This window comes from Gavia stellata, chromosome 8, assembly GCF_030936135.1.
Source record: "Gavia stellata isolate bGavSte3 chromosome 8, bGavSte3.hap2, whole genome shotgun sequence".
NCBI classification, from domain to species: domain Eukaryota; kingdom Metazoa; phylum Chordata; class Aves; order Gaviiformes; family Gaviidae; genus Gavia; species Gavia stellata.
In genome coordinates, this window is record NC_082601.1 from 23,275,008 (window position 1) to 23,301,644 (window position 26,637).

The window sequence follows — 26,637 nt, forward strand, 5'->3', positions numbered from 1 at the left end:
ATACTTACAGAGAAGGGAAGATGGGGCATGTCCAGAAAATTGAAGAATGCCTGACTTTCCTTTGTATTCCTCTTTGCATGGGATTTTGTGGAGGGCTGACCTTGGCTGGATGCCAGGTGCCCATCAAAGCTGCTCTATGACTCCCCTTCCTCAGCTGGACAGGGGACAGCAAATATAACAAAAGGTTCGTGGGTCAAGGACAGGGAGATCACTCGGCAGTTACCATCATGGGCAAAACAGACTTGACTTGGGGAAAATTGTTTAATTTATTACCAATCAAATCAGTGCAGGATAATAAGAAATAGAACCCAATTTTAAAAATACCTTCCCCCCACCTCTCCCTTCTTCCTGGGCTTAACTTCGCTTCCAATTTTCTCTACCTCCTCCACCCCAGCAGCACAGGGGGACGGAGAATGGGGGTTGCAGTTGGTTCATCACATGTTGTTTCTGCTGCTCCTTCCTCCTCAGGGCAAGGACTCCTCACACTCTTCCCCTGCTCCACCGTGGGGTCCCTCCCCATGGGACACAGTCCTCCACGAACTTCTCCAACGTGAGTCCTTCCATTGGCCTACAGTTCTTCACAGACTTCACATGGGTTCTTTCCATGGGGTGCGGTCCTTCAGGAAACAGACTGCTCCAGTGTGGGTCCCCTGCAGGGTCACAAGTCCTGCCAGCAAACCTGCTCCAGTGTGGGCTCCTCTCTCTCCACGGGTCCACAGGTCCTGCCAGGAGCCTGCTCCAGCGCAGGCTTCCCATGGGGTCACATCATTCTTTGGGCATCCGCCTGTTCTGGCGTGGGGTCCTCCACGGGCTGCAGGTGGATATCTGCTTCACCATGGATGTCCGTGGGCTGCAGGAGGACAGCCTGCCTGACCATGGTCTTCACCATGGGCTGCAGGGGAATCTCTGCTCTGGTGCCTGGAGCACCTCCTCCCCCTCCTTCTTCACTGACCTTGGTGTCTGCACAGTTGTTTCTCTCACATATTCTCACTCTTCTTTTCAGCTGCAGTTGTGCAGTTTTTTTCCCCTTTCTTAAGTATGTTATCACAGAGGCCCTACCGCCATTACTGATTGGCTCGGCCTTGGCCAGCGGCAGTCTGTCTTGGAGCTGGCTGGCATTGGCTTTGTCGGACATAAGGAAAGCTTCTAGCAGCTTCTCACAGAAGCCACCCCTGTAGCCCCCCCCACTACAAAAACCTTGCCATGCAAACCCAATACAGATACCTACTTCTGCCTTACAGAAACTCAGGCTGATCAGCTGCAGTGCTAACAAAAAGGCAAGTGTAATACAACTGTCCTGCCATAAGCAGTTAAAGTTGACCTTGAAATGATCTTTGCATTGAAGACTTTTGTCTTTATCTTGTGAGGATTCACCTCAACCTCAGGTTCAGGTGTCTTGGGGATTTTGACTGCTTGAATTTATTTTTAGTGGATTTCTTTCCGGGTCATTTGAATGTTAGCAACTTCACCAAAAAAATGGAAAAGAAAACATAAGAAAGAGCATTTCCAGTCCGATCCAAGTCTGTTTAGCCTAATTCCCTCTCTCTGACAGTAACCAAGAGCAAAAGCCTAGAGTATAGTACGAAAGTAGGGCAAGCAGAGATTTTTGCCCAGAACGCTCTCCAACCTAGCATAGTTTGTGGCTCAGGGATTTCCCGATCCGGAAGTGATCTCTTTGTATTTAATTGCTCTCAGTGGGTTTTTCCCCTGTGAAATTCTTCATTCACTTGTATCGATTATATACCATCGCTCAAACAGCAAGAGAGACATCACTTACCCCACACGAAAATGTAAGATAGCTTTTTCTTATCACCTGGTGTCTATTGGATTAAGCAGGTCTTCTAAAACCAGGAAATACGCTGTGAGACGTAGTAATTCCAGCATACCTGAAATGTCCTGGTTTTCATCAGTAACTGTCTCTTCTGAAATGGTCACAAGAATTAACTAAAAAGCAGCTTTCACAACATCCTTGGGTCAAGTTTAAGGAGGGGAAGAAAAATAATCATCAGTTAAGTTTTCTTCATTGTCCAGAAGTAGTTTCTGCCATTCAGGTGGTTTGGCATGATTTTTAAGTTAAAGTTGTAGCTGTGTAAATCTCTTAAGTTTTGACTGGTTAGTTGACTAGTTGCCACACCTCTAGAATGCACTATTAGATGTTATTACAGGCAGGGCGCATGAGGGGTTGTGTATTCAACGTGTATAGGAAGACATGTCTTCAGGACCATACTTGTAGAAGCATGCTGTTTACTGACAGGTTTGAATCTTACCTGTGTTAGTCACTGACAGTTTAGTACTTTGGTATGCTTTGTTTAATCTCTGCCTTTTCCCTCTACAGTTAAATCACTCACAATAGAAACTGAAAGAACTGACAAATAACTGAAGGATCAGAATTTTGTTGGAAGAGAAAAAAACAACAAAAGCCAAGATTCTAACTATTTATGGATCTTGTTTCCCAACAAAGTATATCTAAAAGCCATTGTCTCAGGATTCAGAGACAGCTAAATGATTGATTTCACATAAAATATTTGTTGTTCTAATTACAGTATCATCTGGGTCGTTGGCAACAAACAGATGCAAAAACAGCCTTTACATACCATCTTGAAAAACTTATGATTTGCTTAGTGCACTTTATAATCTAAAGCATATGGCTTTGCATAGAACTGCAGTATCCAAAATGAAGCCATAAGTAATGAATCACTGGGTGGAAAAAAATGCATTGCTTCTGTTAGGAGTTCTTTCAGTGTGTGTATTCAAATGGTTCTGTTTAGGGTTATAAACAAAAGGCTATGCTCACAGCTTTAGCAGTGTGTTACAGATTCTGGGATGCACATGACATCAAAGAGGCTACACTAATTTCCCTAGCAGTCTATGGCTCTTGGCACTATGAGCACACTCCATCTGAATAAACAGAATTCTAGTTCACCACAGTTGTGTGGGGGATCTGAGGTGATCATGAAGCTTGGGTTTGTTTTATTGTAAATCTTTCTATTATAGGACTTTTTACCTCTCCAGATTCTGTGTTTTCAGTGAATCTGGTAACTACATTTGGAGCTATAGACTTAGACTACAAAGCACTTGACACTGAAAATAATTAAATCTAACTTATTATTCTTACCTACCGAATCCAAGTAAGAGCTTTGAGTGCATTGGAGTTGCAGGATTTGCTAAGGATTAATCACTCTTTCTAAGCATTAATATATTTTTTTAAAAGTAGTTAACTTTTTTCCCCTTAGCAACACTTGTGTGAAGCTCCAGTAAGACATTTTGTGAGAGTTAGCAAGGGCTGAGGTCTTGTAACTCCTCAAAGAACGTCTGATTTATTGTTCTTTCCGTGCTTGCTTGTCACTAGCAGCATGAAGAGCACTGGCCCCTATAAATATTCCTGGACACTTTTCTGTAGAGGAAGGGACTGAGGGAATTTGTTTGCAAGAATGGTTCCTGTCATACTATATCTCATTATATCAGCAGAATGGAAGGCCTTATTGAACATTCGCAGAGCTCTGAAGCTACTGCTAGGTAAGCATGAAGTATCCTGGAGAGAATTACAATTGTTAATAGTATTAAATATGCCAATATGCCTTCAGGCTCCTGATGTTACTAGATTAATCAAATCCTCTGATGACAGAACTTAGGTTCTACTAATGCACCGTTAATGGTTGTTTATTCCTTTTTCTTCTCTTCCTTAGTTTCTCAGTATCTTACTCAATTGTTTAATTTTTTGTCTTTTTCCTGTCCATTTCTCTTTCCTGTAGTTTTCTCCCCTCTCATTAACCTGAGAAGGGAAAAGAAGGTATTACAGACATACCTCATTACTTAAGTCACCAAGTAGTCTTGCTCTTTATTCTCTCCTACCCTATGTTGTTGTCTCTTGGTGTGGTTTTGCCTGTACTGAGATTAAAATCTTTCAGAGACAGTGTGTTTATTTTCTATTAGCCTCCAGCATTTTTGCAGAACTACCATAATATAATTAAATTTATAGTATATAGCATAGACCTGATAACTTCATTATTCCCAAATGAAACTAGAAATTATTCTACAGTACTTGTTCTGTGAAGCCTATTAGACCTGTTATCCTGTCCTTGTTTCTGATGCATTTATAGCTGGTACCATTTAATAAGCAGTGTACAAATACTCTGTGCTGTGGGCCTGGTATCTCTTAATGTGTGCTCATACTAAAGTCACACTGACCACAGTTCAGTACAGGGATGTGCAAGATAAATCTGTGTTAACTGGCTTGAGTATGTCAGGCAGGTGCAGCAGGAGGTCAGTGGGGGCTAACTGCCTGAGTCTTCACTCTGCTTCTCAGGCAAGTTTTTCATTTTACTCCCATTTTGCACTTACGGTGTGACATAAATTTGTGCAAATGGTGGAGAATCATAGGAATGAGAAAGGGGTGAAAACATGTTTGTATGAACACTCATGGCCAAACAGAATTATGTGGCCTTTGTAAATCTCTCTTTTTTAAAATACAGCTGAAATGATTAAAATCATAAACCCTAGTTCATTTACAGCATTTTTTACTGCGTAAGTGACGTTCAGTCACTCCCATTTAACATTGATATGAGTGGGACCAGAATCTCTAGCCCCTCGAGTCCTCTGTTTGAACAGACTTGTGTGGCACAGAAGAAAATGTAGCTGTTCCTTGAAATCAACATGCTGCACGTAATTATCCACTTAGCATCCAGTCCAGGAGGAGGATGTATGTTATCATTGTCTGTGAGGTCATTTCTGCATTTGCCTAAGACTTCAAGAGAACCAGTGAAGTTAACGTACTGCCTTGAAAAATGATTCAAAACTGGAAAAGCTTGAAAACATCAAAATACATATAGATTATCAAAGGAGAACAAAGACCAGTTTTTCCACAAAAGTCTTCTCCCCAGGCTATAACAATGCTTTACATAGACATGATCAATATATCCAGGCTTGAGAACCAAAGTCTTTTGGAATAAATTAGACTGGCAGGAAAAGAAACAAACAAAGAACAAATTAACATGATTTTAAACATTGCTTAAATTTTCATGAATGTAGACCTTGAGATGTTATGATGAGATCCCATGAGCCTGTGCTAATATTTGCTTATAATTAAGGGTTGCACTTTCATGTTTCATCTGATATTATAGATTAGAAATCAGCCACATGCTTACTATTTTTCTTGGTCATACTGATTTATCTACTTTATTTGCTTACTCTGTTAATAATATATATGATCCCCTAAATGGCCCCATTACCTTTCCTTTAGCAGGCTGCCCCTTCTTGTGCACTAAATCTCCCCGTCTGAGTAATTAGAGAAGGACTACCCTTCCTGTGATATTACGTGTCTGTTTACCTATACCAGGAAAAGAGACAAGACTAACCCTTTGCAAACCTGCTTTGGGTAAATGGCTTCAGAAAGAAAATGAGAGCACTCAGCTCTACCCTTCAATATGTGTTGTAGTGAATGGAGTCCCTTCAGCAGGGGCATCGATGATGCAGCCTGCTTTGTGGCACTGACACGTTGGCAAAGATCCTTTCTGTGCATCCCTTGCTAAAAGTAAGACGTCATCCAGAGTTTAGAGCCCCCTCTGTGCTGCACCAGCCTTAAAACAATCTGACTCGCATCAGTGGATTTTACAAGTTCCAAATGCAGTTGTAGCTGCCTCATCACCATTTTCTCTGCACAATTCGCCATATAGGAAAAATTAGCAATGTTTGGCAAGGTTATTAGCATCAAGGCGTTTTTGAAGCAAGGGTTTAATCATGAATGGTTTATGAAGACCCTAGTTTCATTTCAGAGAGCAAAATCTGATGATTCTCAGTTCCTCTGAAGAGTGTGCCCAGTGCCTGTCCACAAGTTTTCAATACCAAGATAAACAGGACATCTAAGATGAGATCTTCACTGAAATCAAGTGAAGTCATCTGCCTTATAGGAAGTCATTAGAAAAATACATTTTTGCAGGTACTTTTTTGAAAGTATTGGTCAGGGCCCAAATCCTAGATGCAAAAGTCCTTATGTCAGTGCTAAAGAGCATTTTCAAGTCTTTTGTTAAATCTTATTGTTTGGCAGTTTGTGCATTTCTGAAAGAGTCCTTTGCACTTTATGGAAAGGATGGATTTTTAACCAGAAAAATCATCTAAATAAGATATGGCATAAGAAATGTGCTAATCATCTCCAAGCCAAGAGATGTCATTAAAAGTGTCAGTATGACAGATGCGATGGCTAACTGAAGAAAAATATTTCCATTTCAGCCATAAGAAAGCAGAGAAGAACACATGGAAATTCAGAGGTGAAAGTATATCGCAGAAATCAAAAGAACAATACAAAATCTTCTGCAGATTGAGACTCATGATAAAAATCACAGTAGAGAAATTAATTCATATTAAGCTAGAAGTGATCTATGTCATATCTTGAATAGTTTTTAACTTTACCTTGAGTCAAAACGTACTTTTTCTAAAAACTTCCAATCTCCACCTGAGTTTCCATCATACTGCTAAATATTTTTTTTTTCTCCTGACTGATGGTTTTCACTATGTGCTGTATTTCTGGTCTGAAATTTTCTTCCACTTCTGGCCATTAGACAGTTCAGACTTCTGTTTCCGAAGGTGAAAAATCCTCCACCTTCTACACAGGGGTTTAGACTTGCTTCAAATCACCTCTTAACCTTCTTTTGAAAAAAGTTAAATAGAACACTCTTTTTAAATTTCTCACCGTATGGCAGGTTTTCCAGATTTCAGATTGTTCTTGTTCTCAAAACATTCTGCAGTTTACAGCACCCACTTTAAAATATTCTGCACTCAACAATAGAACTCTTCCCCTATTTTTATTGAGTAGTCCTCTGCTTTGTACACAGTCTACTTCACACTTTTGAGAACTCCTGACATATGGTGTCTTTTTTAACTTTTGGACAGGAATTATCTGAACTATAAGGAAATAGAATGAAGCTGCATCAGAGAAAGTTCAGATGGGACATTAGGGAAAGGTTCTTCACGGAGAGGGTGGGCAGTCACTGGAACAGGCTCCCCAGGGAAGTAGTCACAGCACCAAGCCTGTCAGAGTTCAAGGAGCAGCTGGGTGACACTCTTAGTCATATGATTTAGAAAGTCCTGTGAGGAGCAGGGAGGTGGACTCAATTATCCTTATGGGTCCCTTCCAATTTGAGATAGTCTGTGATTCTGTTATTCTATATTCAGCTGAATATCCATGATGATTCCCAAGTCTCTCCTGGAGACACTGCTTTCCAACTATGCAACTCCCCGTTCTGAAAAATGTAACTCAAATGTTTGACTTTGCATTTAGTTGAAAACACACATCTTTTTAATCTGCCTGAGCACCACAAGGTAATGGTCTATTGGCCTGGCCTCTTATGTACCAGAGAAATAAAAAGCATAACCAATAGTGGTAATAGAGCAGTAAACAGAAACCCCAACCATTTGTTTACTTATAAATACTTTATACTCCAACAGATTTACCCATTTGCCAGTTTCTAATTCCCTTCACTGTAAGCAACATAATTTTGCGGTAGCTTCAGGGAAGGATCCACATAAACCTGCTCACCCATGTGTATCAGCCTCTCTGGGTTCAAGTGAGGAAAGGAAGAGGATGCTCAAAACCTCAGCTACTCTACACTTGCTAGTAAGGAATTTACCAATAAAGACATTGTAACGTAAGGAATTTCTTCTCTTAGAGTTAAAAAGTTTTCTTCCAGACAAAAGGGGGGCACATCTCTTAAAAAATGGTGCTAAAGGACAACCTGAAGGAAGTGCGTGTGCTCACTCTCTCATCTGGTCTCTAAATTTGTAGCAAATTCAGGAGCCTGGACATGCCAGAAGCACTTTGCACAATTTGGGTGCAATGTAGACAATACCCTGGTAATGATACTGGTGCTGCTGCTATTGCTATTAAAATAGCAAGTGACTTTTTTCTTATTGGTGGCTTTAAGTTTGTCATCAAAGCAACATATTTTAGAACAGCATTTACAATGCCTGTTCAACTGCTGAGTGTTGAGCATATGTTAATACCGTTTTCTCTAGATATGGTAGTTTATGATAAATGTTACCAGATTTTGTACTGTTCATGTAGTATGCTACTAAACACTTAAGACAAATGGGCCCACTGAAAGGGTATTTCCTTTGGAGGACACAGGCTGCAGACCACCCATAGAATAAACAGAATTAAGTGTCAGAATAAAAAGCTAGAGCAAAATATTAGTGTCTCAGAATCCTAATGAATAGAAGACATTTGTAAAACAAAGACTATACATATAGGTGTTTAGAAAAAATAACATGAAGGCCACTACAGCATTTGGGGTAAAGGAAAAAAGAATACCCCATCATATTATCGTACTGTTTGAAAATTTCTAAATATTTGTGTGCTGTGTTTTTACTTCTGGCAAGCTGCAGAGAGGTGTGTGAAATTATGCGGAACTGTAAGGACCTGAGTCTTTATTCATACCAGCCTCTGGCTAGAATAAAAAAATTCTTTCTGGAGAGGTATTCGAGAACTACATTGCTGTAAAAAGAAACTCATATGGCCTTGCGACTGAAAACATTGCTTGCAAAAACCGCAGACCCTGGTGTCCTGAGACAGAAAGCTCTAAGAGCAAACAGAGAGAAAGTAGAATGTAGTTATGGCAGGTCTTCTGCAAAACTTCCAGAGACTTCAGAAAGACCAAAATTGGACCTATGTCCTATCTAAACATTAGACAAAAAACATTCCAAAGACACAGATACTACTTGGGCACCCAATTTCCCCAGAAGTATTTTAGGGAACAGCTTCTGCCTTGTCTGGTTATATACAATACAGGTAAGTAGCAAAGGTTCAGGCTCAGCCATCAGAATCTCTTCAGCAAAAATATAAAGGTTTACTTAACTTGAAAGTATAAAGCATTGAAGCTTTGGGTATTAAATTAGCAAGCAACACGAGAGTATTATTTAAAAGTTATTTTGTATTACCGGAGAAATGTAAACTTTCTCTCTAAAATTGTTTCGAATTTTAGACCCAGCTCTGCAGTCAGTTTCCTGGTGGCCATTTAACCCACCATCCCTCCCAGGTGTTGTGAGGGAACATGATGGTTGGCACGAAACAAGTGCTCCCCTCCCACACACACATTGCAGTCCCACACTGAGAGGAAACTAATATCTTTCAAATTTCACTGTTGAGAGGGAGAAAGGCAGTGAAAGAGAGAAAATCTCCCAGAACACTCAGTCGACTGAAAAGGCTGAAGTTCAACCACCTGCTTTACCTCACTCAGTAATTGCAGAAAAGTACAATAGTTGCAGACTGTAAACCTGGGTGTATAATAAACCTCCTTTGTAATATTACCTGCTCCTTAAGGCCAGATCTTACAAATGGATGTGTGAGATTAGAGCCCTGCATCCGCACAAGCCATATTGACTTCAGTTTTAAAGTGTTTAAAGGAACTCATGAGCTACTTGATCTTTGTGCTGGTCTTTTGTATTGGAGCAAGTTTCCCATGCAGAATGGAATGCAAATGCGATAAGATGTATATTTTTCCTTCAGTGCCACCAGAAACTATTTTTATTCATACTGTCACTAATATAAATTTTAACAGGGAGCTATCAGAAAAGTCAAAGGCATTGGGAGAATTATTTGAAAAGTAAATGACCTTTTCTTACACCCTCCAGTATCTTTTAGTAACCTAGTGAGTCTGATTTATCCTGAAAATAGTTGTTCTGGTAATCTAGAGGATGTGCTACAGAAAACACCAGGTAAAATAAAGTATAGCACATCATAATGTCTTTTTTCCTTAATATGAAAAAAAAAAAAGGAATAAAAAGGTTGTTAGTTCTTTTCAGAATCCACCCCTTCTGAAATATTTCCTTCATCTTTAAACTCTGCTTTCCAGATGACTTTAACCAACTGTTACTTTACAGCACATCACAAATTATATTAAGAAAGCATAATTCCAAACCAGTCCAACTGCTCCAATTAAATAGAGAGCCATGTCAAGAAGGTAGACTTTTCATATAATAAAAATGATGATAATAGACTAAGTCTCATCAGTCAAAGGGCTTTATTACTGTCTGCTGTAGAAAAATGGTTTTGCTGCTGCTGAATTATATATCCCTAGCTAGTCACAATATACCTCATTTCCTGCTTAGATAACAGAAGATACTAAGATAAAGTGTGAAAGGAATAAGGAGCTGTGTGATATAGATATATGGAAGAATAAAAAATGTTATAAAAGTAAAAATGAAGTTCTGCTTAAAAACTTGTATTTGAACTAAGTTTCAAAAGAGAAAACAAAGATCCCCAAGTTTTTGTGTGCTTGCTTTGGATAGGGCAGACTTGCTAATAAATCCAGGACTGAACAGGACAGAAGAAAAGACTGTTTACCGACTAAAATACGCTAAGACGTTCACAGTACCTGGCACAGCTTAAAACTAAATTGTGTTATCTTACTGTAGGTTCAGAAAACTGTCTTGAACAGAAGCTGAGAACACCTCGTCGACGATGTCAGCAGCCCAAAATGCTGAATAGCCCTGAGGACAACATGTACTATAACCAGTTAAATGTGAGTTCAAAGTGGCAATAAAGCTGTTTTACTGGCTTTGTTTCCAGTTAATAATTCTGTTATTAATACCTGTTTCAGCCCCTCCAGCCCCACCCCCACGTTCTTCTGCTCTCGTCTTGAACATGTGCTTATGCTCTTTATCTGTTGCTTTCATGTCAGGATGTCTGCCTTCACGGTGAATAATTGATGTGGTTTATCAAAGACGAGCAAGATGCATGCTTCATCAGGCTCACTTGAGCCCTTTGATCAAAAAAATTATGCTGTGACTTCTGATATTATCAGCATCTGCTTGCATTCAACACAAAATCACTTTGAATTAAAAATTAACGACTTGCTGCTTTGCTTTGACTGTGTGTTCTTGGCCCTCTCCACAGGGAACTCTAGAATATCAAGGGAGCAAGAGGAAGCCAAGAAAACTTGGGTAAATATCTATCTTCTTAGTTCTAAGCAACTGTAAACAGAAGTAGTCCTTTGTGATATTACAGAATATGCAAAACTTTCTAGAGAGGTTTCTAAAAATAAACAATTAACATATTTCTGTGCATTGACATTGGACATTTTCTGCAGAAGCAAATGTAACACTTGTATGTACTGCTGTCTGCAGACACTAGAACTGATTCTTACAAAATATGCTCCCCAGGTCTCTCTAAGTACTACTACTACTACAAAAAAATAGCTTTCTTCATGTTAAGTGCATTTAGCACTAGTGAAAGGTGCCAGATGAAGGGTGTTGAAACTGAAGTTCTCTGACCTAGAACATGGACAGAAGCCCTGCCAGCTTTGCAGCTGCACACTCACAATGGGCTTCAGCCCTCCTGGGGGACCATATTTTAAGAACTGGCAGAGAGGCCACTCAGCCCAAAAGGGAGTTGCTCCTTCTCGGTTGAACCGAGTCAGTTCTCATTGTCACATGAGCAGTTTTCACCTGGTGATAGGTAGAAATCACTGAAAACAATGTACAAAAGCCAGGCTGGCTACTATACAATTGCCAAAATATTTCACTGACTGGTCATGTGGACCAGAGAGAACTGAGGGATGCTTGGTCTTGCAAATGCATCTACTCCAAAAATACACAAGAACTATGTGTATTATTCCCTCTTTTTTTAATTAATCTTCTGAATATAACTGTATGGATAGGAGGTCTTTGAGTCAAGGTTAAAGCCCAAAATTTTGCACAACTGCGCAAGATTTGGTTTATTTGATCTCATTCCACTAGTTTAAAAAAGTCTGTATTCCTGTTCAGGGAATAAAAACATTAACATGAGACTGCAGTGATCATCATACATCACAGGAAAATGAAGGGCCCTTGATGTCAGTAGGGCTTTTCCCCAAAAATTGGTGATGTGGTCTTTGGCTCATATTCACAGCAAACCATCCTCTGAAATACGTTGTCAAAAGCATACCCTACTTGTGGAACATATACAGACAAAAAAGCCACATTGCTCAAATGAAATGCTCATTTGATGCAAATGGTCTATCATTCTGTACACCTCAGCTGAAAGACTATATTGCATTTCACTGATCCTTAGAACCATTCAGAGTATAATCATAAAAAAGTAATAGCAAAGTAAAAATACGTATAAAAGCTGTATCTCATCAAATCATCCCATCTTTTTTTCCTTTCTTGTATTAGCACTCTTCATTTTCACATCCAGAGCGAAGTTTCTATTTCTGAAGATATTATAGAATTAATTTTTTAACTTAATAAATGTTGTTTATTTTCTTTCAAGCCAAATCAAAGTGCTGGATGGAGAGGATGAGTATTACAAATCATTGTCAGCTGTTGAGTCTATCCCTGAAGATGACAGCTTTCTCAATTCCCCATCTCCTCCTTCTTCAAGAGATGTGTCTTTTGCTCAAAGCTGAACTTCACTTACTCTGTTGACTAATACTGGTAAGAGTATTTTCATGCTCGTAATCTCTTCCAATTAACTTTGTGCATGTGTGTTTATATAATATATTAAAAAATACAATTTAAGCTAGTAACTTTCTTTCACTAATTTAGACCTGGTTGTGCAGCTGTAAATTGTCCCATTTAGCTGTATGTATAAGCAATTCCAGTAAAGGCGAGCAGCACTACCTGTATGTGCTGATGCTAGTAATGGACACATTTCTTTAGCAGCAAGGTTAGTTTATACAGTTCTGATCCCTTCTTCTCTGCCCCCCCGGCTCCCGGCTGCTGTTCTCACCCTGTGCCATCCCTTCTGTTGTGCTGGCACAACTGCTGGTAGAACTGTGTGAAAAATAAGATCAGGGAACTGAACTGGATTGAAAGAACTCTGTACTAAAAATTTTCCTTTGGGGTCATAGTGAAAATGTTTTGTATTTCATTAGACTGGTATTAAACATTATCCTTTTTAACTCTTTGTGCTGTGTATGGCTTTTAACACTACAAAAATGTACAATAACCTAAAATCATAATTGTGTCTCGATTTACCTTGTAAATATTTTTCTTATAAAGTACTAGTTTACTGTAAGTTTAACTTGAAGAATCACTTCAAATATAAGAAGCAAAACAGTTTTTAAGCTAACATTTCACACACTGCTTCATATAGTCCTTGTGACTGAAACCATCATTATGTAGTCATAACGTTGTTATTGTTATCCGTGCAAGTATTTAGTTTCTTTCTTAACCTGTATCTCTGGGCTCCAGTGATTCCTGCATTTCCACAGCCCTCTTGTATGTAGCAGGGAAAAAAATGTCACCTGCAAATTTTTCTACTTGCTTTTCACTTTCTGTCCAAATCCTTAATGAAACAATATGTAACTTTCTATGGAACACTGAGATGCTTTGCTGGTAACCGTTTCCATGACAGAAGCTGACTATTTCATCTTACTCTTTACTTTCTGTTTCTGAGCCACCATTTTGATCTGTGAGAATTCTTTGCTTCTTTTCCATACGAGCTCTTGTCAAAAACTTTTGGAAATAAAACGTTCACATGTACTGCCTTACAAATTTGCTCAAAATTATTCTTTTTTTTTTTTTTGAGAAACCATACCAATTAAATCTGACCATGTACTATATAGACCTAATTATGATCCTTGTTTTTATCTCAGAATCGCAGAATCACAGAGTCACTAAGGTTGGAAAAGACCTGTAAGATCATCAAGTCTAACCATCAACCAACAAACACCACCATGCCCATTAAACCCTGTCCCACAATGCCGCATCCACATGTTCCTTGAACACCTCCAGGGATGGTGACTCCACCACTTCCCTGGGCAGTTTATTCCAGTGTCTCACCACTCTCTCAGTAAAGAAATTTTTCCTAATATCCAGTCTAAACCTCCCCTGGCGCAACTTGAGGCCATTTCCTCTTGTCCTGTTGCTAGTCACTTGGGAGAAGAGACCAACACCCACCTCTCTGCAACCCCCTTTCAGGTAGTTGTAGAAAGCGATAAGGTCTCCCCTGAGCCTCCTCTTCTCCAGACTGAACAACCCCAGTTCCCTCAGCTGCTCCTCATAAGACTTGTGCTCCAGACCCCTCACCAGCTTCGTCACCCTTCTCTGGACACGCTCCAGCATCTCAATGTCCTTCTTGTAGTGAGGGGCCCAAAACTGAACACAGGATTCGAGGTGCGGCCTCACCAGCGCCGAGTACAGGGGCATGATCACCTCTCTACTCCTGCTGGCCACACTATTTCTGATACAGGCCAGGATGCCGTTGGCCTTCTTGGCCACCTGGGCACACTGCTGGCTCATCTTCAGCCACCTGTCAATCAACAGGTCCTTTTCTGCGGGGGAGCTTTCCAGCCACTCCTCCCCAAGCCTGTAGCGTTGCATGGGGTTGTTGTGACCAAAGTGCAGCACCCGGCACTTGGCCTTGTTGAACCTCATCCAATTGGCCTCGGCCCATCGATCCACCCTGTCCAGATCCCTCTGCAGAGCCTTCCGACCTTCAGGCAGATCAACACTCCCGCCCAACTTGGTGTCATCTGCAAACTTGCTGAGGGTGCACTCGATCCCCTCTACCAGATCATCGATAAAGATCTCCTCTCCAATGGGTTTACCCTGCTCTGTGCTAACAAACCTTCTTCCTTGTGGAGGTGCAGTTCACACCTGTACCTTAGGCTACAGAATTTCTTACTATCAGGGTTCACTGGCACCGTCTTTTTGACCACAGGACAAAGAAAGATGGCATGGGAAATGAGACCCAAGTATAGTCAGGGCATCCCTAAGTCAGAATAGGGTTTGAAAGGAGAAAAGGTAATGAAATAGATAGTTCAGCAAAAGCTTTGTCTCTCCTAATAAACACAGAAATCACGTCAGGCAGGGCAGATGAGGATGAGAGAAGGATTCAGCTGTTCCAGGAAGAACAATCCTTCAGTCATTCTTCACCCAAAATGTGACGGAAGGTTGAAACTAAAAGTTAAAATCCTGCCAGAGATTGAAGTTCTTCGGTTCACTCCTCATTATTCTCTGCTGTACATCTGGGTAGATGTACTTTAAAGGCACTTTAGAGCCTATAAAACTTAAGGACTCCTTAAAACAACAGAGAATTGTTGAGTAGCTGCAGGTGAATTAATGATACTCAAAAATGCAGTGCAAATATGAATGCCAACTAATATGAATGCATGTGTGCAGATCAGTTTCATTATATTTTGTCAGAATGTAACAAGAATGAGTATTTGTTATGATACCTCATCAAAAATAACATATAAGAGTCAAATTACTTACTCTATTCTTATATTGGCATAGATGACACAGAGTTCTAGCAATATCAATGCTTTGTGGTTCCATCCTTCCTTTTTGAAAATTATTTGGGAAAATAAAGTTTTATTATTACTGCAATTCACATCATTATTATGCATAGTTAGAGTTTATCAATTGTTTTAGTGAAATGGTAGTGAGGTTTCCAGTTAGGTATTATGTCACCTGTCTAAAAACCAACAGTTTACCTTACACTGAGTAATACATTACTCTGAGTAGTTCTATTCATTTCATAAAGAAGTAAGGGAAAGTGAAAAATAATATATAATTCAGTGAAGCACTTAAGCCAAAGCCTAAGTCCCACTGAAATCAATGAAATTTCAGCGCATGATTAAGTGCTTTGCTGAATGGGGGCCTGAGTTAACAAGAGCAGCTTCAGAACATTAAATAGTAAAGCACAAGCTAAATGCAAACACTCCCTAAATACATTCCTTAGGTTTCCTTAGGTTTCTTCTTTTTTCTTCTTCCCAATTGTTAAGGTTGTATCAATCTCAGCCATCAGAAATGGACTTCAAAGAGATTTTAAGCAGTCTTTAATTGCATGGAAGGGTAAAATACAGTATTTTCCTTGTTGTATGCAACATCACTATCTACATCTGCTATAATTTTTCAAATTAGTTTAATGCCACTAATATTTTTATATTGAAGTTACTATCTAAAAGCTGCTGTTGTGTAGTGTGTTTTCATTCTTGCTACTTCTTGGCTAAAAACTGGCTAAAGAGTTGAACTTCTGTTCCCACATTGATAGATGTGTTTGTTTGGGTGGATTGATTTGTGCATGAAAAGGAGTACTGGAGACATGTCAGTGTGATGATTGTGATCAGTGGGAGCGGATCAACACAAACTGCTTAGATTTTCTCATTTGGTTTTGATACCATTGAAGCATTGTTCTGATTTATTTCCTTTCACATGTATTATCCTGAAATATTAATGTATTTTGCTTAATAGTTCATAACATATCCTGTTCTTAATATTTTATAAAAGTAAAGAGTTTAAATCCTGTTAGGAAGAAGAAAAATTCTTAGACAGTGTGTAATATATTAAACAATTTTCAGCAGATGGCAGAGAAAAGGGTGAAACTCAACAAGGGATTTTAGTAGATTTCTTCTGTAGACCTTAATGGCACTAGAAACCGGTTCTTGCTGAGGACAATTTCTGCCTTTCAGTTATGGCAGCTTAAAAACTTCTCTCTGTGCCAACAAAAATTGGGCAGGAAGCTTTTGGAGATTAGCCCCTTTCATTTGGTAATTTTAAACGTGCTTCTCACTTAAACGTCTACATCACTTTAGTAACATAAAGGGACCTTAGAATAGGAGTAAATTGCAGCCATCTTAAATTTGCCCCCACTGTGACCTCCCTCACCTGTACACTGTAAGAGTGGTGGAAGGGGCTTTTGTGCACTGAAGGTCTTTTAAGTGGCCCCTATCAGGCCATCCAAGGAGTTGTTACTTAGCTTATAAAATATGGCCATAAATAATGTAAAGCTAAAGCCTTTGTTAAGTCCAGTCGGACCAAAAGCTGATTTTCCTTTTGGTGGTAACAATCAAAACCAAATTTTTCAGTGGTAGGTACAGAAAGTAACCCACACTGGACAATTACAAAGTCATCTTCCTGGAAGGAAAATTTCTTCCTAATAGTAGGCAACTACTGATTAGTCATTTAGCATAGTTGCTAATATAAGCATAATACTTATATAGTTATATACTTATATGACGTTTTTCTGTATTTTACATAACTGTGAATGTTTATATTTCCCAGCAATTGTCTCATTGTGTTTTAATTCCACTAAGTTCCTGAATTCTGGGACACTGTGGTACTAAACACTGTACATGGCACACACATGCACACAAACACTAAGTGGATTTATTGTTTCAGTTTTAAACAAGGAATGTATTTAAACGTCATCCTTTTTAATTGAGTTTGAGATGTTCTGACTTGTGCTGTCAGAGGGTAAAAGGGAGCTACCAATTTACTTCCTTTGTACTGCTTTTTACATACCCCCGGTGCACTTCTCATTCAATATAAATGGTTGCACACTATAAAGATTTATAAGGAATCTCCTGGTGTTGCTATTTTCTATATTTAGATCCCTTCAATTTTTGCTATACGTTATTTAAAGATAGTCTTGACTGGATAATCTCTAACCTTCATTGTCATAACCAACATCCATTATTGTGAAGGAATATTTTTTAATTTATATCTTCCATCATCATGAAACCAGGTATCATTTTAAATATAGAATATATTAAAAAATAAAAATAAATAAGAAGTTGAAGATATGTAGTGTCTTTAGGTCTATTCTTATTTGATATTGAGTTCAATAAACAGTAGGAAAACAGGATGAGTTTCATATACTTCGTTATGTGGTTGTCTCTGATAGTGCAAGACATGTATGCCTAAAGCCTGCAGTTTTAATACACAACGGTGTCTTTTCAGTGTCCATTGATCTTTGCTTGATTTCATGCATATGAGGACAGATGACCAAATCTCGTGTTTTAGAACTCAGGTCCACCACTGTAAGTAGAGTTTCTTCACAAGTTTCTTCTTTAGTGAAAATCAGGAAATACATGGTTTGGGAAAAAGTTATATGATTTCATGGAAAGGGAGTAAGAACGTAGTTTTGTGGTGGAAGCAAATGGCTGGAGGTCAAGATGTCTGGGTGGTACTACTAGCTATTTTACACCAAATTTAAATTGATGTAAAATGGGATTTAAGTCCCAATTTAAAAATTTCACGTTTCTAAAAAAAAGTAATGTTAGAATTGAACAATTTTTCCCTCCTTTTGTAAGAATTGTAATTATATAGGGGTATTTCTTTTTTATCGTAAAATAGTTGGCAATGAGATAAATAACTGAAGTCTACCATACTCTTATTTCTCATTCCTTTTTTTTTCTCAAAATGGAAGGAGAATTTTGAGAAACAAACAAGCTCTGGCATTTTTAAATGTCTTGTGGTTAGCCAGATACATATAGTACATACAATTAAAAAGAAAGCCGTATGGCACAAAAGTATCATCCTGTAAGAAGCAGGTAAGTAGTTTTAGTACCAATATTTGCACAAGACATGGCATGTAATAAACTTGTCAATCCTACTTTTAACTCTGACAATAAAATATGAGAAATAACATCAGTTTTGTTGCTAACACTAGAAATATGTTTTGTTAATGTGCCTTTTCTTTAAGACTGTTCACCCTGTGAGGAGTTGTAGCAGAATGCTTAGTTAACGGAAAATGTTTCTGCTTGACAACAAAGCAGGACTCCCAGACTGACAAAAATAGCACAGGATGTTATGAAAACCAAAGACCAGAGAGCAGTCCTCTTGGCCAAACCTAAAGGTTACAGAGCTCAGTGAGACACTTTGTGTCTCCTTCGTGCTGGGCACTGGAACTGGTAAGGGAGGAGGCCAACAATTCGTAATAATAATGCACTGTGTCTTTAAACACAGGCTGACGCTCTAACTCATCTTAATGGATGTCTCAAGAATTATTGGAAATTATTTTATTACATCTATAAATCCAATATCAGTCAGAACAGTAAATATATATATTGTGTTATCGGGGAAGTGTTTATTGTAGTACTCATGTGCTGTGATGCTAAAGGACATAGGAAAGTGAAAAACACATCTTGGAGTAATGTTTCCAGAAACCAAATTACATATTATTGATCAGACCAATAATAGATTAAATTCCTTGCTTTTGTTTGGCAGGCCTATTTTTTTTAATTAAATTGCAGAGAGCAGTTATTTTTTCAATAATTTAAATAGTATTTTATAAAATAGTTGGCAAATGGAGATGGCAGGTAGGTAGATCAACATGTTTGCATTTTTCTGCAAAAGACCCAAGTCCCAATTTCTGACCCATTACCAGTGAAAAGTAGGCTTGAAAGTCTTGCCTTGATCTCTCAGTGAAAGTAATACCACCACAACAAAGTCTGGATGCCATCCACTGGGCTGGAGTGCAGCACTGAGAGGGAGGGAGGCCTGTCAGGGCTGTTTCTGAAAACTGTTGTGCTAGTGATCGTAGCAAGTCTCTGATGAAGACCGGTCTAAAAGTGGAATAGCAGAACTGGGGCACCATGCTGTGTAATGAGCTGGTGGGGATGGGTGAGGCCAGGATGGGGGTAGCAGGGTCTTGGGGTTCTGGTGGAAGTGATCCTCTGAAAGCTGGGTGCTGGACTATGGCATTGTTGTATAGCTGGGAAATTATGATATGAATGTGCTACATTGGAGCCTTTAGCAAAGGGAGAGTAATGTAGAGGAGGTACTTCCACAAAATTGTGTGACATAGTTTATTCAGTGTTTTTTGTTCTTGCTGCTGCTCCCTGTTATAAGAAACGAATTAACACAGTTAATGCAACAGAAGAGATTATGTAAAGGCTTCTATGACAGAACGGCTCTTGCTGAAATCGCAAAATCTTTGAAACAGAAATTTTCAGTTTTGTAATTTCTATCACCCCAGGAATGAGCACTCCTCAGTGCTGTCACAAGAAAAATAATTTAAAATAATCTGTTAATTTGATAAAATTGTCAATAATCTAAGATCCCCAATTTCCATACACATTTCTAAGTGCTGAATGCTGTGGATGAAACAAGAGAAGCAGCTCAGTCCATCAATCCGCACAGCTGAAACTTTGGACAAGACAATATATTAACTACACTGTTCCTGGTTTGCCTTTATGCCTCAAGATGAAGTAAGCTGTAAAAGAAGAAAAAGTATTAATGTAATCACTGTTCTTTATGTTCTTGTTCCATAGAATTAGTGTGATGGAAGTTTACATCCAAATTCAAAGATAAGTGCTGTACTTAATGCAGGCACAGCCTTAATTTATTTGATTAAATTGATCTGTTAGAAATGAAGTTTTGAAAGAAAAACAAAATGGGAGGCTTCATAAAACTGTATCTTTTGTAATACACTTGTCAATCTGCAGCATTTTTAATTCAATGCAGATTTACAGCTGAATTCCAATTGGAAATTGGTATTGATTGATTATGTTGCTCATTTAACATTCCAGCATGCTGCAACAATAATGCAACAGACTGTGAGAAAATGGGATGTGATCTAACAGGACATGACCGATGGGATGAGAGCAAAACGCTGGGTCTGCTGGTAGTGCTGTGCAGTAGTTCAGATTGGCATCTTATGTGCTTTGATTGTTCATTTCATTTTACTGTCATCCTACTGAGTTGAACATTTTAAAAGACACAGCGTTTTTCCATCTGTAAGTCATGGAAAGACAGATGGATATAGAGAAACTCCACCTACAGCACCTTGACTGAATGCCATTGCCCACTTAGTGGTAGAGAAATCCCTTCTGGAAAATTAGGATGGCCTTAAATATATTGTGAAAGGCTTTTTAATACAGGAACTTACTGATATTTGTAATTCTTTTTTTAATGAGTACAAGTAAAACAAACTGGTTCTTATCAACAGAGCTGCTATATTATAAACACTGCTTCTGTAACACTGAAGTTAATCCCCAGTCCTGTTACAAGAAACTCATCCTTATTAAAGTAACATTAAGAGCTTCTTTTTATTGATCTGCTCCTTTCACTTAATGATAGGAACTTACTGATGTTTTAATAATAACCTTGCAAGCTTTATCTCATTTTACTTCAATGTGTGTTACAGAAAGATGCTATGGAAACTAACTTAGCACAAACATTTTGCAGATGTCTTTAAAGGTTAGGGGAAAAAAGATTTAGTTGCACTGCATGTTAACAAAGATGGCTGAAAAACTACAAGATAAAAGAGAGCCCTGAGTATGAACATCAAAGAATTGTTAATGACAAGAAATACCATTAGGGTTAGCAACCCTTTTGTTTCAGCCCCCTCACACCTGCAGTGTGTTGCAGATTCTGTCTTTGTTGGCACATCTGAATTACTTCCATTAGCATTTATAGAAAAGTGGCTGCAAAACAACAGAAATGTACCCCTGATTTTCTCTGTTGCTCCAAAAAGTCAGATATTAGGTTCTCTGTGGGTTTCCTTCAAGGTACAGTATCTTATTGTAAGGGAAACTATAGACCCAGGATTCCGTTGATTGCAAATGAGCTAGGTTGAAAGGAGAGGGAAGCTTTTGTTACTGCTAGAGAACTAATATAAGCAACTACAAGAAGCACACATAAGAAGCTCAGACATTAGCAATAGCAAAATCAGAGCGTGAAATTCAGATTAGCCCTCCACAGGCTGTGAGAGGGAGGGGGTATTGGAAGACTTGGCATGGCTAAAGGTGTAACCTGTTTCATTTGGCCCCTGAAAATTTTTAACAGATGGTGGGACCAGCTGTCTTTTTCAGCCATTTAATAAACTCTTCAGTGGTAACAGTTTGGGAAGTGGGGGGTTTTGAGTTTTAGGCCAGAGGAAAAAATAAAGAAATCTGTCCCAATTGTCTTTGCCAAATAGTGAAGTCTGGAAACATTATGAAAAGTTAAAGTGAAAAATCTAATTGATGATACTGTCTTGATTATCCATTTCAACAGAAGAGGAAGAAAAGAACTGCCTGTGCCCAAGTGGACCAGTGCATGAAAAAAATGCCTATTATGTTGTTATCTTTATCTGTCATTTTAATTTCAGCTCTTGCAAAGGAGGCACATAATGAGAAATTTTAAATGAGCTGTAGAATGAGAAACTGTCTTACTTTTTGAGACATGATACTATGTCAAAGTAACAGGCAGCATGATCTCTTATATTAAAAACAAACCCAAAATTATGTCTTGGATAAGACCAAGTTTACACGGTCTGCCCAGGTGAATACAGCAATTAATGAACCTATCCTGACTTGCATGACACAGTGTTATAAAATGACAATAAACTGCCATTTTAGAAACACACACTGTTCAGGCTCTAATAAAAACCTTAGTGATATGTGGGATTTTGTTTATTATGAGAGTTTACAAAAAAATTCACTGCAACTCTATTTCTTCAGTTAATTTTTTTAAAATTAACATTTCCAACACAACATTTAAATGGCAACTCTCAATTATATGAGATGTTTTATTTAAAAAGCATGTCTAGTGTCTTTGAACAGAACGGTTCTTTTTGCACATTTACATGCTACCCAGCTGAGCAGCCAACCCTTCCATTTGACAAGGGCTTTGTTCTGCCTACAGGCCTATTATAAGCCCTAGATTGTTTGCCCTTAATAAATTGCAACAGTAAGACAGAAACCTCTTTCAAGTTAAGAGAAATAAAACACGTTGCCTACATAGCAAAGCATATGAAGTTTAATAATGACAACAGAAACATATCTACTAAATCTCATTTACTTTGCTCCCAGATCACTGCGGTTAAGATAGCACAGAAAGGTTAGCATCTTTCCATGCATCGAACAAAAGATTAAAGGAAACAACGGTGGGACAAAACAACTCTAGCTACAGAATTTTTTTTTCTTCACAATTTAAAATCATACTGGATGCTATGTAAAGAGACTAGTGGGAGCTAAACCGGAAAGAAATATGAACATGATTAAATGTAGAGCAGAAAAATGTTTTTAACTGAAACGAAACATGATTTCATATTAGTGAGAGGAAGAAAAAAGGGTGGAAATTATTGAAATTGAAGAATTTATACTACTTTCCAGTGTGTTGGTGTGTGTCTGCTTGTGTGTGCCTTTCAGGCCCTCCACTGAATCACAAAGCCCTACCAATTTTGCTTTTATAGCAGCTAATGGACATTCTTCTGTGGCTCAAGTGTTGGTTGGGAACTTGTGATCTTAAAATTGTTAAGCCCTGTTTCTGAGGCCTCATTTGTAACATTCAGCTGTCAGCTGTGTTGTGTTTGCTAGAGATTGCTAGAAACGGCTACCTTTGTTGAACTTAGATCTGCATATTTTTTCACTTAAGCTGGAGGTTCCCAATTATTTTTAGAGTATATCTGCAAATTACGAAGAAAATAGGAGATAAAGTGCAAAAGGGACAACACTCTGGACTCCCTGTGCAACAGTAAAATTCAAGAAGGTGAGCATACCTGTCATTAAACCACTAGGTGAAAGTAATTTGAAAGAGTTTTCTCCATTAGAAAATTGTTAGTAACTCAATACAGTGTTTTCAGAAAGAAATTCCAGTCACTGTTTCATTTATAGTTTACATTTTTTAAATTCTTTTTTTTTTAAATTTGCAGATGGAAGTTCTGAGGATATAAGTATTTGCTTTGATAATAAGAGAAGTACACTTAGTACTTGGAAATGTTGCTGACAAGCTAAAAGTAGAGTGATATAAACTTTCAAAGGAAATTTAGTGTTTATGACAGGTATTGATTCGACTGGGTTAAAGGCTACTTTTCTTTCTTTTAAGGTATTTTTGAGCTATGAATGATACTCTGAGGACTATTAGGTATTTTCTTGGGAATGTTCAGTATTTCAGATACCCCTAACTTTTCTTCTGCTCAGCCATAACATGCAGGAAACATCACTGTCATCCTGCTCTCACAGGAAGGGGGAACTGAAGATCAAGGTGGTCATGTTTTTTCTCTCTCCTGTCTTCCTCTGTGTCAGAAAGAATTAGAGGCGGATTCTTCATTGTCTCTGCCACAGTACAGTGACAAGGTGCCAGCTTCACTGCTTCTTCCAACTGCTGCACAGAACCAAATGGAGAGCACATAATTTGTTATTTCTGAGAGGGCAAAGCCTTCCTGTTTTACCCTGTGGCTTCCTACAGTGCTAATCTCTCTTGTATCCAATTTCTGGGTGACACTTGGAAGAAGAATTTTAAAGGATGGACATGAAGAGAGAAGTATTAATGATCTTTGATGAAGGGAAAAATTAATGGACTTGGGGACAATGGAGTAGAAAACTATGATGAGGGAGACTTAGAAGGAAAGAGAGGAAGCTGCTTGAGAGGGGGGAAAAAAAGTCATGAACCACTAAGTTTCATGGAAGAGGAAACGTTTAGTAAATTTTGAAGATTATCCTCATCATGTACTATAATAAAGCATTAAACCGTCTTGCAGAGTGTCTTAAGATGCATGTAACACCTATGGTAGAAAACCACTTTGAGATGCTTTGGAAGCTTCTCAAGAAGGCAAGTGGTATAGTTACTGTGACTCCAAGTAAGTTTTTTTAGAATACAAAATTACAAATAGACTTGTAACTGGAATTCCAAAACCAAAGACAAACAAAATGTATCAGGTATAAAATTCCTAGCTTTCCTAAAATAGGAAATTGCCATGATATTGAAATTGGTATCTTGGGATCTGCTTCCCCTTTCAAAAATCACAAAACATCTTCACTTCTTGATGGTTCAAAGTGAAACACCTTTTTTCCTAGGCCTGCAGTACTTCAAGGAATCAGGTTTTTAAACCATTAAACCCATTATCTTTTATAAATCTACTATAAGCTTCGGAAAGAATCTTTCCTGTTGTAAGTTTACAAAAAATACCAGCACAAAAATAGGAAAAAAATTTCTGGGATTATTAATTTTCAAAAATAGTAATTGTTCAGTTTGCTAGAAATTTAGTAGTTGGAACTCCAGAAAGATAGCCTACTGGGTAGGTGATAAAAATCATAGGTAGGTGATAAATTGTATATTTAATTAGCAAATACTTCTCAAAAAAACCCTCCATAATTATGCTATTAGATGGCTTGATGTAAATAGTTTTGCTGTGATTTATCCTTCATATTTATAAGCATATTGTAGCAAAAATAGTTGTAATCCTTTATCTGAGGAGGTTGTTTTCTTCTGTATGAATGTTAACCTAATTTTCCCCTTATTTTTCTGGAGTACATTATGTTGCAAGAAATTATTTGCTTTTTCAGACAAATTGCTCAGAGGTGGATATCTCTGGATATCTCTAACGTACATTTATGTTTTCACCTTCAAATAAAGCTGATCAAGAGATACCAGAAAAATACCAAGAGATCAAAATGTATCACTTTGATTTTTCCAGCTCAGTCCTGTAAAAACCGAAGCTTGACTCAAATATCTAAATATAGATACTATTATTTTCTCCATTCGTAAAGATCTCAGATGTTTACAGCCCGTTTACAATTAAATACATAATCTGTCTGCTCAGCCAGACTGAATCTGGGTACTTTCACTAAAATCATACTGGTTTTGTTTTTGACAAAATAATTAATCAGCAGCTAGAAAATCATGTTTAACAATAGCTCACATACATACACTCTGAGAGACAGGATTACAAGCTTGTTCTCAATATCCTATGAGCCTTCATTTAGCTCTTTGTATATCAACGTATAGCTGTAAAAAACAACAACAAAACCTGGATTGAAACTTAGGACATGCAGGAAGGGTGCTGAAAAAGGGTTAGATAGATAGAAATAATTCTTCATCCTACGAATTGTTCTGAATGGCCAAGAATGAAAAGTACCCCAAACTTTTATTCCTCTTTTGAACTGTCCAGACTTCCATGATGTGAACATCCCAGTTACCTCATAAATAATGCCTGTAAGACTGTTAGAGGGAACCAGCCAAACATGGATCAACAAGGAGCTGGTAAGGGCAAAAACAGTGTCCCAAAACTTGGCTGATCCAGCAATACGGTTGTGTGTTGGTGCCTCATGTATTTGCAGAGCATCAGATTCTTGATAGCCAGGAAACAGAGTGATGGCCACAAAACTACTCACTTTTTTTAAATCCAGACCTGAAATTTGTCTTGCATACAATGCTACCATAGCTCAGCTGTTCTACAACCAGCGGTAGGTGCTGGAGATAACTGTGTGCCATAGATCTACATTCACCGTGTTTGATCATACAGGGTTGATCATACAGTGTGGTAGAAGGATTCACTGGAAAAGGTTGATGGAACACCGGCTGAGGCGAGGAGAAAACTGGCATAGAGAGAGGGTCTACTTGAGGTGGAGGAAAATTAGCTCTTCTGACTGCTCCCTTGTGTGACATCAAGGAAATATAGATGGTAGCGTTACTGAATTCCCAAAGTTGTGTCAGTAGCAAAGTTTGCCGGTCTTTCTGCAGGGGAGATTGTCACCAAGAGTGGTTGTTTTGATGATTGGCAAGTGAAAGTAGAGCCTTGGACAGAATCCTGTAGTGAAGAGTTTGCTAAGGCAGAGAAAGGATGGGCTGTAAAAGTTAGTGAGTATCTAGTTATTTCTGCTCATTATCGTCAGTGTTTGAATTGTAGAGGCACATCTGGCTGTTCAGTACAGCCCACCTAATACGTATTTTGTCTTTGTAAAGCAAAGGTGTTAGGCTCTGGTTCTTTACTTATCATATGCTCTAATAATCACCGTCCACCAGGAAAAGCAAAAATACATGTGTTGTGGGCATGTTGGCTTATTGCTCTACTTGCATAGGCTACATGTTTGTCTCCTAACTGCCTCCCACACAGTCTCATTGCTGCCTCTCTGCCTATCCAAGGTTATCTGGGCTTTACTCCTTGGCTGTCTTTCCCACAGAAAGATCAATATCTGCTCATAATTCAAAGTTGCTGAGAGAGCGTACAAG

At 38.4% G+C, this 26,637-nt stretch overlaps 1 protein-coding gene across 1 annotated transcript in view; it reads left to right on the plus strand.

Annotated features, from left to right (window-relative positions):
• Positions 1 to 12,377, plus strand: part of MYO3B (myosin IIIB) — a 215,483-nt gene extending 203,106 nt beyond the window's left edge. The window contains exons 35-37 of the mRNA XM_059820556.1: positions 10,405 to 10,511; positions 10,886 to 10,932; positions 12,242 to 12,377. Coding sequence (XP_059676539.1) covers positions 10,405 to 10,511; positions 10,886 to 10,932; positions 12,242 to 12,377 — 290 coding nt within the window. The remainder of the gene's footprint in view (positions 1 to 10,404; positions 10,512 to 10,885; positions 10,933 to 12,241) is intronic.
• Positions 12,378 to 26,637: the final 14,260 nt, after the last annotated feature.